General features: G+C 38.8%; 1 protein-coding gene across 4 annotated transcripts in view; it reads left to right on the top strand.

Annotated features, from left to right (window-relative positions):
* Positions 1-11646, top strand: part of CDC42 (cell division cycle 42) — a 46174-nt gene extending 34528 nt beyond the window's left edge. For 3 of the 4 annotated variants that reach the window (XM_089899437.1, XM_022551714.3, XM_089899430.1), the window contains exons 4-6: positions 5105-5214; positions 5337-5534; positions 10132-11646. In XM_089899437.1, coding sequence (XP_089755563.1) covers positions 5105-5214; positions 5337-5534; positions 10132-10221 — 398 coding nt within the window. In that variant the 3' untranslated portion in view covers positions 10222-11646. Of the gene's footprint in view, positions 1-5104; positions 5215-5336; positions 5535-8656; positions 10109-10131 lie in introns of those variants that run through there. The other variant, XM_022551716.3, reaches the window with a different exon arrangement.
* Positions 11647-16689: the final 5043 nt, after the last annotated feature.

Genomic DNA, 16689 nt, shown 5'->3' with positions numbered 1-16689 from the left:
CTACAGTTGTTGCAAAATGGGAATCTAGGTGCTAGATATGCTCATTGCTGTAGAGGTCTGGACAGAGATAAGACAGCAAAACAGCTGTAACATGCTAGCGACTTGTTCTGCACCACAGTGACTTGTCCTGAATATCATTCATTCAACTAGGGAAGAAAATATTAACACGTTTATTCTGGATAATGAGTTTTTGTTGATACCTCCAATTTAGTCCAACTCAGGCAGTCTTCTTTGCCTTCATCAATTCCATATTTTCATCTCCATTTCTTCTATAGTTAGAAGCTAGGTTCCCCAAAAGATGTACCTGTTTTCAGTCCTGCAATACACACAAAATAGTTTCAGAATTGCTATACCATACCACTGTGAAAAGCAAATATGTAAGAAGAGTTCAAGATTTGTTTGCAGTAATTTTTTTCTTTGGTCTAATAGCATACACAGTTCCTTGTTCAAAAATTACTTGGATTTGTTATCCCCCCCTCCCCCGCCCAAAGTGTGGCTATGTTATTTGTAATACAGTTGGGTTCATTTATGTTTACATTAAATTTGTTTTTCCCCATTCTCATTTATTTATATATATAGTCTTAATTGTTTTCTTAGGTTCAATTTTCAAAAGCTAGCTTCATTTTTAAATTTTAATCATTGTAATCACAGGCAATCATTCCGGGCTTACCATGGTAATAAACAAGAGAAAGGTTGGACTTTGATGCTAGATAGAGCAGTTAGCTAGATAGCTGACAAGTTGCTTAACTGTGTGGGGCTTAATTACCTTGATATGTAAAATGTTTAAAATATTTTCCTTTTAGAGGTGTTGTGAAGATTCAGTGATAGTTTCATAAAGTGTATACATATGTAAAAACTCAGGAGCTGTGTATTTATGATTCACACACTTTACTATTAAAAAAAACCCAGCACAGGGACTGGAATGTGTTTGGTGTACAGCTAATATTATTCTCTTTCTTAGCAGAAGAAGAATATTCAGAACAAGTCATAGTGGTGCACTTTGACCTGGTTTAGCTGATTCTGTTTTTTGTTTGTTGTGTTTTTTAAAAATAAACTCCTTTCATTGAGGTGTTTTCTAGTATCTGGCAACCTTCTACAGTTACTGATCAATTACATTATCAGGAATGACAACGCTCTCCATAGAGATATTTATAGCTGCTTTGGTCTCTAGTTTAGTGCTACTGTAGAACCTTCCAAAGGCGTTACGACTAAGATTTGAATCTTCAGTAAATTCTGCATTAACATGCAATAGTATAGATTTTTACAGATGTTATACATAACATGGTAGGAATCAGGTTCCAGAGTGTCCTCATTTATTTTTGGATTTTTTTTCTTTTTCTTTTATGATATAAAAGGTACGGAATTATTTAGGAGTAAGCTCCATAGCACAGAGGAAGCAGGGATCACTAAGTGCCATTAAATTTTGAGTACTTGGTTGTAGAAAAAATGTTTAGGTTTTAATTTGTAGCGGTAAATTTTGTGAAATGTTTAATTTGTCTTCTTGGCTTTATAATGTCCTACTGGAATTCTCTGAAAGTGTTGTTTTTTAGCAGTATTCTTATTTTTCATACCATGAGATCACTTCAGATTTTTCATATGGACCAGAGCCCTCAGTTCAAACTGACTTAGTTCCTCTTGAATTCAAATTCTGAATATGAGATTGTGAGGAAGAAAAAAACCAGCAACTCATGAGATGTATCCTTGCTTTTTGTCAAGTATTAGAAGTTAAGTGATGAGCTGGTGTACTGTTAGAGTAGATATAATTTAAGACTTGTAGTCAAAACCTGTCTTACGCAGTAGAGTGAAATTTTCTTGATCATGTTGTGTACCTTAAAGTATGTTAACTGATAGTGCTGCCTCATACTTAGAGGATAGATTTTAGCTGGATAAATTATGCTTGGATATTGAAGAATCTTGCTCATCTAAGGGATCGTACTCATTCTGTTTCCTTAAATGTAGCAATTGTAGCAAATGTAGATGTAAGGTAGCCTACTTTTTGTTTATCGAACAATTTTAATTCTTTTCTCCTTGGGAAAGGAAAAGATTTATAGCTTTGAGGGCTTGTTCATTGCAAGTAAATGGACAGACCAGTACAGCTTTGGATCTAGTGTTAATAAAGAATGGCTTGGGCTTCCCTGGTGGCGCAGTGGTTGAGAGTCCGCCTGCCGATGCAGGGGACGCGGGTTCGTGCCCCGGTCCGGGAAGATCCAACATGCCGTGGAGCGACTGGGCCCGTGAGCCATGGCCGCTGAGCCTGCGCGTCCGGAGCCTGTGCTCCGCAATGGGAGAGGCCACAACAGTGAGAGGCCCCCGTACTGCAAAAAAAAAAAAAAAAGAGAATGACTGTATTTGTTTTCTGTCACCAGTCCATCTGAATAGAAGGTTGGTTGCATGTAAAACATTGGGCATTTATTTAGATGCCCCTAGTGGTGCTCAGGAATACAGACTTGGATCTGCTTTTGTTGCAGGGGCTGAATGACTAAAAATGAAGCCTTTTCTAGTATGCCAGACTTAATTTTTGTGAAATATATTCCATTTGAATAGGGTCTAGGGCCAAGAAAAGGTGTGTGAACGTCTGTACTTTTTACACAGCTTGGTTAACTGTTTTGTTGTCTTATTTTCTACATTTAATTTTGTTTTGTTGTCTTATTTTCTACATTTACTTTTTGTTTTGTTGTTTTATTGGAACTTTGGTTGTGATGCCTCAAAGCTCCAGCTAGCGTTAGAGCTCAGGCAGTTTGAGACAATTGTTAGAGTTTGGCTGATTTTGTTTTCCCCATTCTTTCCTTTCCAAATCCCTTCTATGTCTACAGTTGTACATTATATTAATAATTTAAGAAGTGAGAATTACACATCTTAGTGCATACCTTTGAATTCCTTTGATTCTAACCCTAGCATATTGCTATAGTAAGTATTCAGTAAATGCTAGAGGTACTGATGGTGGTTTTATTGTTTTGTAATATCTGCTGTTTGGACTTCTCCTTCAACCTTTATTCACTTTCCATAGAGTATTATCCTGACAGTACCTTTATTGTCTACTTATGATGTATTATTTAAGTGGTAATAAGAATGACATCTTTAATTATCATGTTTTGATAGCTACCCTAAATTCTTGTGTTCTCTCTCAATGCTGGCAAAAACAAAACAAAACAAAATCACTGGCATACAAAATATTTAACTTTCCTTTTTTCCCCTTAAAGTTTTTTTTTTATTGTGGTAAAATAATATAACATAAAATTTACCATTTTAACCATTTTTAGCATACGGTTCAGTGTCATTAATTACTTACCTATTCTTTTGTTTGTTTTTTGGTTATTTTTTGGCTTTGCGACATGTGGGATCCTAGTTCCCTTACCAGGGATTGAACCTGTGCCATCTGCAGTGAAAGTGCAGCGTCCCAACCACTGGACCACCAGGGAATTCCCTTTTTGTTTTTTTTCTGTTTGTTTGTTTGTTTTTTAGGGCTATTCTTTAATACATAGGATTGTTGTAGCTCAGTTTTGAAATTGGACTGTTAAATCCTTCCTCTGTGACTCTTCCCTTCCCTTCACAGTTTTGGAAATGTGTATGGATATACACTTTTTATCTGGAAATAATTTCAAACCTACAGAACGGTTGCAAAAATAGTATCAGGAGCCCACATACATCCTTTAACCACATTTACCAGTTGTTAATGTTTTACCCTATTTGCTGTATTTTTCTCTTCCAACATATTTATACATACTTTTTCCCCCTGAACTATTTGAGAGTAAGTTGCCATTTAGCCTTGAATAAGTATGTATTTCCTAAGAGCAGAGACATTTTTGTATAATGGTAATCAACTTAAGGTAATTTAGCATTGATACCATACTCTAACCTAACATCTATATTCCAGTTTTATCAGTTGATCCAAGTCCAGTTTTTTCTGCTTTTAGCATAGGACCATGTATTGCATTTAATTGTCATGTCTCTTTAGTTTCTTATAATTTGGATCAGTTCTTCAGCCCTCCTGCCCCCCCCCCTTTTTTTTTGGTCTTTCATGATGTTTTTATTGAATACAGGCCCAGGAATCCTCTCTCCCTCCTCCCCTTATAAAAATGTTCTTCATTTTGGGTTTGGTCTGTTTCCTCATGATTAGATACAAGTTATGCTATTTTGGTTGGAATACTACCTTAGTGATGTCTTTCTCAGGATATAAATGTAGTGGCGTATGATACTCATCTGCCACTCATTGGTGGTGGCAGTCTAGATCACTCAGTCAAGGTGATGTTGTTTCTTCACAGTGTAGTTATGTTCTTCCCCTTGTGGTTTATTAATAATCTTTAAGACCATACAAATATTCTCCTTTTCGCCAGAGTTTCCTCCATATTGATTTAGCATCCATTGATTCTTGTTGAATTTTTCTCTATGTGTTTTCAGTTTCAGGTAGTGGTCTTACATGTACATATTAACTAAACATGTGAACCTGCTTTGGTAGTCATGGGCAGTGGATTTTGTCAGCTGGGTTTCATTGAGATTTTCCTTCCCTTAGATAGTTTCACTGTGATTGTTTCTTAATCAGATCTGAGTAGATTTGATTTTTAATTATTTCTGTAGCAACAGTTTATTTTTGTTACATTATTGTTTGGTTGCTAGTAGACACAAAGATTGAAAACTACAAATCAGTAACAAAGCAAATAATTAATACATAACAAATTCATTGCTGTTCTAAGGACCTGAAATTTTTTTTTGGTTTTTGGTTTTGCTTTTCTTTACTGATGTGTAGTTGACTTACAATATTATATTAGTTTCAGCTGTATAACAGTTATTTGATATTTTTATATATTACACATCATACAAAGTTATTATAATATTATTGACTGTATTCCCTGTGCTGTACATTACATCCCTGTGACTTATTTATTTTATAACTGATAGTTTGTACCTTTTAACTAGAATTAGCTGAGTGAGAATATTGCTCAAATATTCTATTACAAAGCCATATATTTTGTTAAATAAGTTGCCTTCTTATTAATGATAAGTGTGCTGTTCGCTGCATGCTTAATCTGTTGACTGATTTGTGATTTTAATGCTATGAGGGCACCAAGATTCAGTTGCTGATTTCTCCAGTTTTTTTTCCCCTTAGGGCAAGAGGATTATGACAGATTACGACCGCTGAGTTATCCACAAACAGATGTATTTCTAGTCTGTTTTTCAGTGGTCTCTCCATCCTCATTCGAAAATGTGAAAGAAAAGGTGAGTTAGTCAGATATTCTTGCCCTGAAAAAAAGGTTGTCATAGAACTTCTGTTGATTGTAAATAGCTTTGGAGGCTTGTGGATTAATGCAGGTGTATTTTTTAAAATATCTTTTCTCTAGTGGGTGCCTGAGATAACTCACCACTGTCCAAAGACTCCTTTCTTGCTTGTTGGGACCCAGATTGATCTCAGAGATGACCCCTCTACTATTGAGAAACTTGCCAAGAATAAACAGAAGCCTATCACCCCAGAGACTGCTGAAAAACTGGCCCGTGACCTGAAGGCTGTCAAGTATGTGGAGTGTTCTGCACTTACACAGGTGAGGACTGTGGAACCCCGCGTTTATTTACAGTGGAGTGGTTTCGAGCAGCAGTAGGATTCAGGGCTTATTTCTGACAGTGGTCTGCAGTGCTCAAGAAAGCTGCCCAGGAAGACTGTGACCAGCTTCACAGTATATATTCTTTTGTTAGAGGTCTCTGTTTTTATGGAGAAAATTATTAGTCTCTAAATAAAGCTCTTGTGTTGGTGAGTTCCCACGTTTTACTGAATCATTTGTAGTGGTCAGGGATTGTGTTAAAAACAAAAATTAACGGAAAGGTCCAGATTAGCACAAATTTACAAGAGTCTGTGAATGATTCCCCTCCCTCCCCCCAACTTAAAATCTCATCTAAATAAATCTGATTTTTTATCAGTACTGACAATTGATGGTATACTGTTTCTGGGGTAATTCAACTGGGATAGGGAATTGGTTGTAATCATTGAGACTTTCATGTCAGAGAAAGCTACCTAGGCCATTTCTCAAGCATGCCTTTATATAGTGTCACTATTCTTATGTTTTTGGAGGCATTCCTTCTTTATGCAGTCCTCTTTTCTTTCTGAATGATTTAATTGGAACTCGTCTCATAGTTTGATGGGAAACTTCAGATTCTGAGGACGGGGAGCAGTGTTAGGGTATTTAGAGTGAGAGTTATAAGTGACCTGTGTGATTTCATTTTCTCTACCTTCATGGTATCACCAACCAGTTCTCCCCTCTGAGTACTGTTCTGGGGACCAAAGGAAAATATTATGTAAATAATTAGCACAGAACTCTTTTATTCTACTTTGACATTTGAACAATGAGCAAACACGCCTAATTAAAATAAGGCAAGACTGAAGGGTGGAGATTTCTTATAATTACATGAAATTCACATATTTCTCATGCTACTTTTTCAGGTAATTTTTCTTTTTTATGAAGTTTGAAAAAAAACATGTACTAGGTATTTAGTATGTAGCATGTAGACATAATTTAATAATCTCCAGTTTAGCCCTGGGTTGGATGTGCAAAGATAAAATTTTTGTTCTTAGCTGGATATTTCACAGGATGACTTCAAGGGCTAATTTCTTCTCCCAAACCCAGTTTTCCTTGGCAGTTTAGTTCTGTTGTATTGCTATTGCAGATATGTAAAAGTTGAGAAGATTTTACATCTTCTCACATGTAGCACTAACTGAGATTTTTTTAAATGCCTGATGCTTTCGTGTTTTGATACCATCCCCAGAAAAGTGTGTGTGTGTGTGTGTGTGTGTGTGTGTGTATGTGTGTGTGTGTATGTGTATTGAAGAAGGATGTGTGTGGAACATATGAGTCAGATAACTGTTACATATCCCCATTCTCTAAATACAGGTTGCTTTGGGGGGAAATGGAGGCAAGTAGGCCATGTGGACCCAATTTTAGGTCACTAGTGAAGCTTAGAGAATTGGATGCTTCCATATAAAGTTTTTTACAGTATGAACAGGTTTATATGGTAAGTCACTCTCCAGAGAACAGAAATTTGAAAAGGTCTTAGCAACTACATTTTTCTTACCAGATTTTGAAGTTTGGAGAAATCAAAAGAGAAGATAGAAAATGGGGTCCCTGGGTACTGTTTGGGAGCTATAATTTTTTAGGATTCCAGATTCTGTTTGTTGGTTCCTTTAAAACTGAGCTTTTAATATAATCAGATAGTGTGATTAAAGCAGGGGTTAGTTTTGTCTTGTAGGGGATTAATTGATCTTTGTCAATAAGCAAGAAAGTATTTGCTTCTTATTAAGGGATGCCCTGGTTTCTGATTGTCATCCTCCTCTTTTTTCCCTTATAAAATTTATTTTTCTTTCTATCTTCCCTCCTTCCTTTTATGTTTGACAACCAGAGTTTGCTCCTAGATGTGTAGAAAGAATTTCAGAGGAACTTTAACTTTCATCATTTCTACTTTGTAAAAGACACAGAAGGAAGGAAACTTTTTAACCTCTTTGCCTCTTTCCAAGTGCTTACTGTTATTTCTCATTTATTTTGTCCCTAGTGGAATGTGTGAGTGCCAGTTCTCGAGGCTTCTGTGGTGGGGGGAGGGCAAGGTGGGGGCGGCTGGGGTAATCTGGGCCTGGCGCTCCTTATTGGAGCCGTGCTCTGGGGCTTTGGGGAAAGGTTTTACTTGGGATCCAACTGACCTAAAGAACATGTGGAACTTCTTTGGGAGGTATACCTGTGGCTTCAGATTTAGGTGAGTTTAGGTGAGTCTGTAGACCTGGTACCAGTACTACTGAGTCGCACTGTCACGCTGGAGTTCTGGCTGAGGTGTAAGTGTATTTCTGCATCTTAATCCCTGTAGATCTGAGAATATTCTTTGTTTTTCACTCCATGCTTTATGCTCTGATAACCATGCGGACATCTAAAAGCATTGGACTGCTTGCTAAAACTCATTCTAGGACCCTGTTCTTTGTTTTCCTATTGGGTGGTGGTTACTTGCTCTAATAACATTACTGAATAACTGAGGTGTATGCTGTTTCTAGAGTCTGTTGTTTAAACTTCTCCCAGTTGGTACTGCTGAACAATTAACAGTTTTTCTAAGTGTCTGAACCTTTTGTTCTGGGAAACTGGTTTACTCTGAAATCCTGATTAATCCCATCCAGATATGTCTTTGGATCTAGAAACATGTAGCATGCCTGTTAGCCTGCTATTTGTGTCCTTCAGTTATTCAGGGGATGAATTCACAGAAGCCTGAAATTGTAGTAGGTGTAGTTCCAAAATGTGTGTGCCATTCTTATCATTAGAAGTACTAGGGAATTCTGCAAGGCCTAATTATTCACTGCATGTATCTCGTGCTTACATATCCATTCCTCTCCTCTGGCATTATTTTCATTAAAATGTTGTAATTTAGATTTCAAAGTGTGATTGTTATAGAAGTCAACATATGGCATTTTCACAAAAATTGCTTTCTTGCTCAGTTAACCTTTTTTGAGGTAAGAAATTTGTTCTGTTATTTACTGTCTTGCTAATGGGCTTAAGATCTAGCTTTCTGGCAGTTATTTTTCTTAAGGCACACTGCTTCTGTGAATTCAGCCCAGTTAATCCAGACTGCTGTTGTATCTGCTGGTCTTTCTAATCCTCTAACCTGGCTGCTATTCTCTCTCCTCCCCTCTGTCTTGTAGAGAGGTCTGAAGAATGTGTTTGATGAGGCTATCCTAGCTGCCCTCGAGCCTCCGGAAACTCAACCCAAAAGGAAGTGCTGTATATTCTAAACTGTTTTCTCCTTCCCCTCTTTGCTGCTGCTTCCTGTCCCACTACTGTAGAAAGATCGTTTAAAAACAAAGGAATAAAACCATCCTGTTTGAAAGCCTCTGCGTCTTTTTACTCACCACCTTAGAGCAACCTCTGTATTAGTTTTTGATCAAGAATGCAATATCTTATAGAATATTTTTTGTGATCAGTAGTCAAGTTGGACTTGTTTAACTTTCTGCTGCTTGAGTTGCCTGATGCTCAGAGCTGTTTGGTTTGGATTACTATTGCAAAAGGGAACTTGGTCTGGCATTAAGAATGTCCTCTTGGGGAAAATAAGAAGAGTTTAACACTTCTAGATCTTAGTTCTAGATGGAGGAAACAACACAAACATCATTTTACTCTTACAATCAATTGTTAATTGTAATTGCATGACAAAATTTATGGAAAAAGGGTGACCTGCTAGTACAGTGTAATGGGGAAGGGAGGATTCTTTTCTGGTTTTCCTTTGTGTAGTGAAACTTTGTGTTGCTATTGCTTTGGCTGTCTGTGCTGTAGTGGAGTATTTGTCAGTCTGGGTGGGAAAGATAATTGATGTACCTGCTACTGCTTTATGAGATCATTTGTTACATTATCTTTTAAGAGTAGCATCCATTTTAACAGTTGACTTAAGGTTTGTTAATGTTGAGATGTAAAGCTGCCATCTTTATATTTTCCTGCTTCTGATTTTACTGTTGTGAGGGAAACATACAATTATGGTTACCTTCAAATTTTGAAATTAAAAATATACAATTGTTTGTATAAATGCCTGATGAAACTTTATTCCTGTTGCACTGACTGGCTCTAGTTTTACATATGTATCAGGTACCCACATTTTTGCTTCCTTGAATCCCCTTGGCTCTAATTGGTGGGATAAAGGGAGTTTAGAGTGACTATTTTTGATGCAGCTGCTGTAATCGCTCTCTCCATCTTTGCCTGCACCTTCCATATGATAAGGACGCCACTGCCCGGTGCCCAGCCTCTCAGTCCTGTTCCATATCTAGCTGTTTCATTTGAATGCAGAGCTGCTTACTTGTTTTTATGTAAAATCTTCCAGCAGCATATTACAAAACTCATATTGAATGAGCAAATGACATGTGCTTGTTTGCATTGGTCTGCAAAAAGCTTTCTTAAAGGACCACTGTCTCACTCATGAATATCTGCTCCTCTGCTCCTGAATTGCTGGATCCTTCCAGTGCCCTGCCTGGACAAAACTTGGTGAAGTGAGATGATTGTGTTGAGATTCAGGGTTGTTTTTAAGGTTTCGTTATTTGCCAACTCCTGGGGGTTTGAATGTTTTAAATTTGATCTTCAACTGTATTATACTGAGTATCAGACTGCCCATTTTTTTCTTTCTACCCCTTTTCAGAAAGGCCTAAAGAATGTATTTGATGAAGCAATATTGGCTGCCCTGGAGCCTCCAGAACCGAAGAAGAGCCGCAGGTGTGTGCTGCTATGAACGTCTCTCCAGAGCCCTTTCTGCACAGCTGGTGTCGGCATCATACTAAAAGCAATGTTTAAATCAAACTAAAGATTAAAAATTAAAATTCGTTTTTGCAATAATGACAAATGCCCTGCACCTACCCACATGCACTCATGTGAGACAAGGCCCGTAGGTATGGCCCCCTTCCCCCTCTCAGTACTAGTTAATTTTGAGTAATTGTGTATTGTCAGAAAAGTGATCAGTACTAGTTTTTGTTTTGTTGTTTCAAAAAAATTATTATTATTTTTTTTTTGTTTAAAAGCAAGGCATGCTTGTGATGACTCTGTAACAGACTAATTTGGTTGTTGAAGCTGTTTCCGGGTTCCACTCTGGCGAGTAATCTGGGATATCTAGTTTTCTTTTTTCTTTTCTTTTTTTTGGGGGGCGGGGGAGTGTGTGTGGGATTTGTTTTTATTTAGTCATGTTTTTTTAATTCATTAACCATTGGACAGCCCTTAAGGGGAGGAGGATAGATTGATTCCACATTCCACTTCCTAGATCTAGTTTAGAAAACGTGTTCCCCACCTGGTGCTCTTAGGAAGGAGTATAGTAAACGCCTCATTTAATAATATACTCCTTTTTGAAAGTTGCCTTTTCTCTCCACCCTTGAGTAGGTCCAGTATTTGATGAAACTCGTGAAAGTGGGTGGAACCTGTCTTGCCCCTCCTCTTTTCTAGGATGCACTATATATGTGACTGTGACTCTCAAGGAAATTTGTTTGCCATTTGCTGATTTTTTTTGAAGTTAATTTCTAACTTCTTTCACTGATAAATGAAGAAAAGTATTGCACCTTTTGAAATACACCAAATGGATTGAGTACGTAATTAAAAAACATTTTTTTTCCCTGTCAGTCATTGTCTTAATATGCTTAGCATAGACGTGCAGCTTAAGAGTGTATGATACAGTGTTCCTAGAACACAGCTGAAGACCTGGTGTATAGAGGAAATCCGAGGGGTGGTGCTAGAAGACAGATGTCTATGGGATGATTCACATCCTCTTTCAAGTTATGAGGATGGAGACCTGCTTCATTAAGAAGCTGGGGGTGGGGTGGGGTAGGGTGGGGGTGGGGAGAACATTTAACAACATGGGGACCAGTCAGGGAAATCCCCTTATTTCTGTTTTGCATATGAGGAACGCTAGAGCAGCCAGGTGAGGCTCTCTAGTTTAATAAAAATCCTGGGGAGAGTCTTATGAAGACTCTTCATAAGTGTTAATAGGGATTTTATCAGCTTATTTTGGTTGCAGTTTCCAAGTCTTAAAAATGTTAGGTAATCTTCCCCACCTTCCCCAAATCCTACTTCTTGTAGATTTCATTAGTGTTGAACCAATGCTTTCTCATGTCTGAATTCTTTGTATATGCATTCTTTTCAGATGTATTAAACAAACAAACAAAAAAACCCATTACAAGTCAGCCTGGGGGTTGTTATTTTCCCTCCGCCTCTTAACTTTTAGATATTTAGGAATGGGAACTTGACCCTTATTGATATCAATTTCTAACAGATTTCAAGATAAAGATTTAGAGCACAAAGATTTAATGTACTTTGTCTTGTGGAATTCAGTTTGAGATTCTTTTTCCCCTCACATTCAGGTTTGTGCCTTCTCCCCTAAGTTTGGCAGGTAGCCTACAGACTCCTCTTTAATACCAAGTGGGTTCATAACAGTTCTTAGTGAAGAAATGTTCTGGAAGCTCACTGCTCATGTTTTTGGAAGGAAATGGCAGCATACTTCCAAATCCATCCATCAGTTGGAAAGCAGCCATTTTTCTCCAAGTTTTCTGTATCAGTGGTTTTCAAACTTTGCTGCTTTAGTAGAGTGGAGCTTGAGCAGTGGGTTATTTAAAAGCTTTCCAGGTATTTACATTATGCAGCCAAGTTTGAGAACCACTGCTCCTAGGTTGTTCACCTCAAACTGCTTCTATAAGATTCCAGATTCTGTGCTTTGAATCTGAATATGGGACACATTTTCTGTAGGTGACAAGAATGATTCATTTCCCTTAAGGGCATTATACTGATCTGTATGAGAGTCTTAGAAACTAAGGACTGTTAATCCAGTTAATAAGGTTGATACAAGGTATAGCCTCATTTTGATAGTTTTCTATATGGAGTCATGTTTGACTTGATTCCATACTGTGCTAGAACTAAGCTGGGCTGATTGGGAATGGGTTAGGAAGAGGCAAATCTAAGCTTTGCTGTTTTAACGAATGTATCTTATTCCTTGTTGACCATACCAGGGGGAGACACCTGGATCATGTTATGAGACTGAGGGGAGCAGAAACTGTGTATGTGTATCCCTAGTTCTTAGTACAGTGGCATATAGGTCCATCCTGATTATTGCTGTAGCCCTGGCCTAGAGCAGTGTTTGACACATAAGAAATGGCTCTAAAAATAGTCATTGGATGGGTACATGTTTTCAAGAATGAATAAATGAAATAAAGCAGGTTACATGGTTGTGTTGATGAATTATCCACACGTCAGAAGAGCAATGGTGACAAGAGGATTGATTGAAGCTAACATTGTTTTCTAATTAAATATTTTCAATTTGATTTACACATATCAGATGAACATGGGTGGCATATGGATGAAGCTAACATTGTTTTCTGTTTAAATATTGTTTTCTATTTGACTTAACAGACTTGTCTGTTATCTTTGGCTTAGTGAGTGATACTGCCCAGGGAGTGTGATCTAGGGATTGGAAAAGCGCTATTTTGAAACAGGCCTTAGCAGACTTAGCTTATGGCAAAATTTACAGTATCTAGGCTAATACAACACCAGTACATCACTGTTTTTCTAAAATACCGATGTTTTACTGAAGGTCTTAGAAATAGGCATCCTTTGAGCTGGATTTTTTTTTTTTCTTTTTCTTTTTGGCTGTGCCATGTGGATTGTGGCATCTTAGTTCCCCGACCAGGGATCAAACCCAGGGCCCCAACAGTGAAAGAGCCGGGTTCTAACCACTGGACTGCCAGGGAATTCCCTTTCAGTTGGATTTTATGCCAGTAGAGGGAATATATTCTAAGGGGAAGAGAGGATTGATTGTGGAATCTAAGAAATGATTGCAGTAGTTCCTTTATTCTGAGGTGTATTTTTCCTTTTTTGGGGGGCTCATTTTCATAGTATGATCAGAATACCTCTTAAAATTTGTGTATACATTTAATGTAGTGGTGCTTTTTTTTTTTTTTTGGTTCCGAAAAACTGTTGTTAAATCATCGGTGTCTTATTGGTATCTTCATAATACCTTCATAGAATGGATAAAATAATACTTTTTCTTCATTATTAGGTTTAGACTATTTTCTTTTTTTCCTTCTCCCATTTTGATGTTGTTAATGGTTATTGGGGTGCTGAGTGCTAAGAAACTGGTATACGAGGACCCTGCTTCTTGAGGTTTGGAACTTAGCCTCCGCTGGGTACAGCTAACATACACTACAAATTTGGTATATAACAGTCTGGGGAAGGGACGGTATTTCACCAAGAAGTAGCAACTCCATTATCTTCCAGAAAGGGCTGAGCTCTTCATGGTTAGTGTATCTGAATAATATGTGAGGGGAGTATCTTTAAATCACATTCCTAATTTAGCTCTCATTGTTTTCTGTAAGACTTACCCAGGTTCCCCGAACTTCAGAGCATGGTGATTTAACTACATAGCTTAACAGAAGACCTCATCTTAATATTTTCTTTCCAGGGCTGTTACAATACTTTATGTATTACTTTGAGTTTTTTCTGAAGAGCCCCTCCTCTTTTTTAAAAACATTTTATTAGCTATTGCTACAGTAATGTTGCATTACAAACCACCCTAACACTCAAGCGGCTTATTCCAACAAGCATTTATTTTTCTCGCTGAGGGGTCAGTTGGGCTTTGCCTCCAGGCTTCAGATTAGGCTCAGGTTGGCTTCATGTTTCTCATTCTGGAGCCTGGCTCCAGAGAGCAGTGCCTTCCTGAGAGGACTTCATGTGGTGAGCCAAAGGGGGTACAAGGTCAAGCACATTTGAAATTTCTCACGTTCCATTGCCCAGAGGATTACACATAGCCAAGCCCAAAGTCTGCCACTCATATATTCATTCTCTCCTATTTAGTAAATTCAAAAATAGGTTTGAGCTCATTTTAAAAAAGGAAAATAGGGCTTCCCTGGTGGCGCAGTGGTTGAGAGTCCGCCTGCCGATGCAGGGGACGCGGGTTTGTGCCCCGGTCCGGGAAGATCCCACATGCCGCAGAGCGGCTGGGCCCGTGAGCCGTGGCCGCTGAGCCTGCGCGTCCGGAGCCTGTGCTCCGCAACGGGAGAGGCCACAACAGTGAGAGGCCAGCGTACCGTAAAAAAAAAAAAAAAAAAAAGGAAAATAATGGAGATAGGGTCTGGGCATCACAATTTTTTTCAAATTATTTTTTGTAGGAGCATCACTTCTTTTTTGTGTGTGTGTGTGTGTGTATGTGTTACCCGGGCCTCTCACTGTTGTGGCCTCTCCCATTGCGGAGCACAGGCTCCGGACGCACAGGCTCAGCGGCCATGGCCTATGGGCCCAGCCGCTCCGCAGCATGTGGGATCTTCCCGGACCGGGGCACGAACCCGCATCTCCTGCATCGGCAGGCGGACTCCCAACCACTGGCACCACCAGGAAAGCCCAGAGCATCACTTCTTTAAAGCTCATCAGATATTTTAATATACCCCCAGGTTTGAAAACTGTGGCACTACATGATCTCTTAAGGTTTCATTTATGTCTGACATGAATTTTAGAGTAATTTTGGGCTACAAATCTTTACAGCATTTTTCCTTTGAGGAGGAGGTTTTCCAAACCAGCATTCAGTTCTTACCCTTAATCAGAAAGAGGGTTTACAAAATTCATAGTCATATGGTTTTATTGGACTGGCACTAAGATAGTTTGGGCGGTCACCTAAGTAATTAAATTACTTAGGCAGCAATTTGAGAAGGGGGCAGGTATTTGAGTTGTAGAGTTCAGCTAAGGTTTTCTAAGTCAAAGCTAGAATGTAGAGGAAGGCTGTATTTCCCTGATAACTTCAAGACAAGTGTACTATACAGATTTCACTGGAGATGAATATCCTTTTCACTCGTCCCAGGAATATTCTAATTCATCTGCAGAGAGTACACAGGTCCAAATTCCAAAGTGTAAGTTAGTGCTAGAAATGAGTATGAAATTGAAGTTATTCCAACAGACTAAATTGGACTTCTAGGAGATGAAATCTCTTGCTAAGTTAAAAACAAGGTCACTTTGTTTCTCTGCTGCAGATCCCCAACGCCACACACACCCTGGTTATTTTTCAGACCTTTGGGCAGGGTGTGAGCCAGTGTCACGTGGCTTTATTTCCTCCTCTTTCTCGTCAGTGAGTATAGTTCCAGGTGGATTGATTTTTTTTTTTTTGAAGTCTGACTAAACAGTTGCTTCGTTGTATTAGCCTCATACTGATGCATTAATATTTGATTGGATAGGGTCTTAGTTTCTGTGTCTTGGTTTGTGGTTTAGCTGTAGTTGATGCAGTCATGTGACCAGTCTTCTCAGAGGCAGGAACTGGAGCAGAGGACCTGTGTGGTTTTGCAAATGTTCAGTGCTTTTGAGCCATAAGCTCTGAACTGGAAATTCTTAACTCTGTGATAATGGGCTATTGGGTATTGGGGCATACCCTCACAAAAGTGGGGAAACTTGTGCCTGTATCGAGCAATCTCTTTCTTCTTTTAAACAATTTATTGAGCTACTTTTTTTTAAAAATAAATTTCTATATTTTATAATTTATTTTTGGCTGTGTTGGGTCTTCGTTGCTGTGCACGGGCTTTCTCAAGTTGTGGCGAGCAGGGGCTACTCTTCGTTGCTGTGCACGGGCTTCTCATTGCAGTGGCTTCTCTTGTTGCAGAGCACGGGCTCTAGGCGCGCAGGGTTCAGTAGTTGTGGCATGCGGGCTCAGCAGTGGTGGTCGTGGACTCTAGAGCGCAGGATTGAGCTAGTTTGAAATCCGGCCCCACTGTTCTCTCTTTCCCAATGAGCTAGCCCATGAACTTCTTGGACTGTTGAGATTACCTCCACCTAGTGGTGAATCTAAGTTAGAACTGCCAATTGACTCCGGGGTGCTCTTTATCTAATATCTGAACACCACTCTTTATGTGGGTGTTTTGTTTGTATGTTTTTGTTTTATTTATTTATTTGTTGTGGGTTTTTTTGGCCGCACTGTGCGGCATGGGGGATCTTACTTCCCTGACCGGGGATCAAACCCGTGCCCCCTGCAGTGGAAGCATGGAGCCCTAACCACTGGACTGCCAGGGGATTCCCTATGTGGGGTCTTGATGGCAGAGGGTAGGGAGAAGGTGGTGAGGCAGAAAGGAATATTGGCTGAGCGAATTCACTTGTGGACTAGGGGGATTTCTGAATTATCTAGGAGAGGTTAAGAGTCAGAGAATTTGTAGTCAGTCAAAATATAAAAATCCAATGTGCTGTAGGGAAATAA

This window comes from Delphinapterus leucas, chromosome 1 (genome assembly GCF_059928025.1).
Source record: "Delphinapterus leucas isolate spDelLeu-1000000601 "Yukka" chromosome 1, BTC_Dleu_Yukka2, whole genome shotgun sequence".
Lineage (NCBI taxonomy): Eukaryota > Metazoa > Chordata > Mammalia > Artiodactyla > Monodontidae > Delphinapterus > Delphinapterus leucas.
The sequence above is the reverse complement of the archived record's forward strand: the minus strand, read 5'-3'. Positions and strand labels throughout refer to the sequence as shown.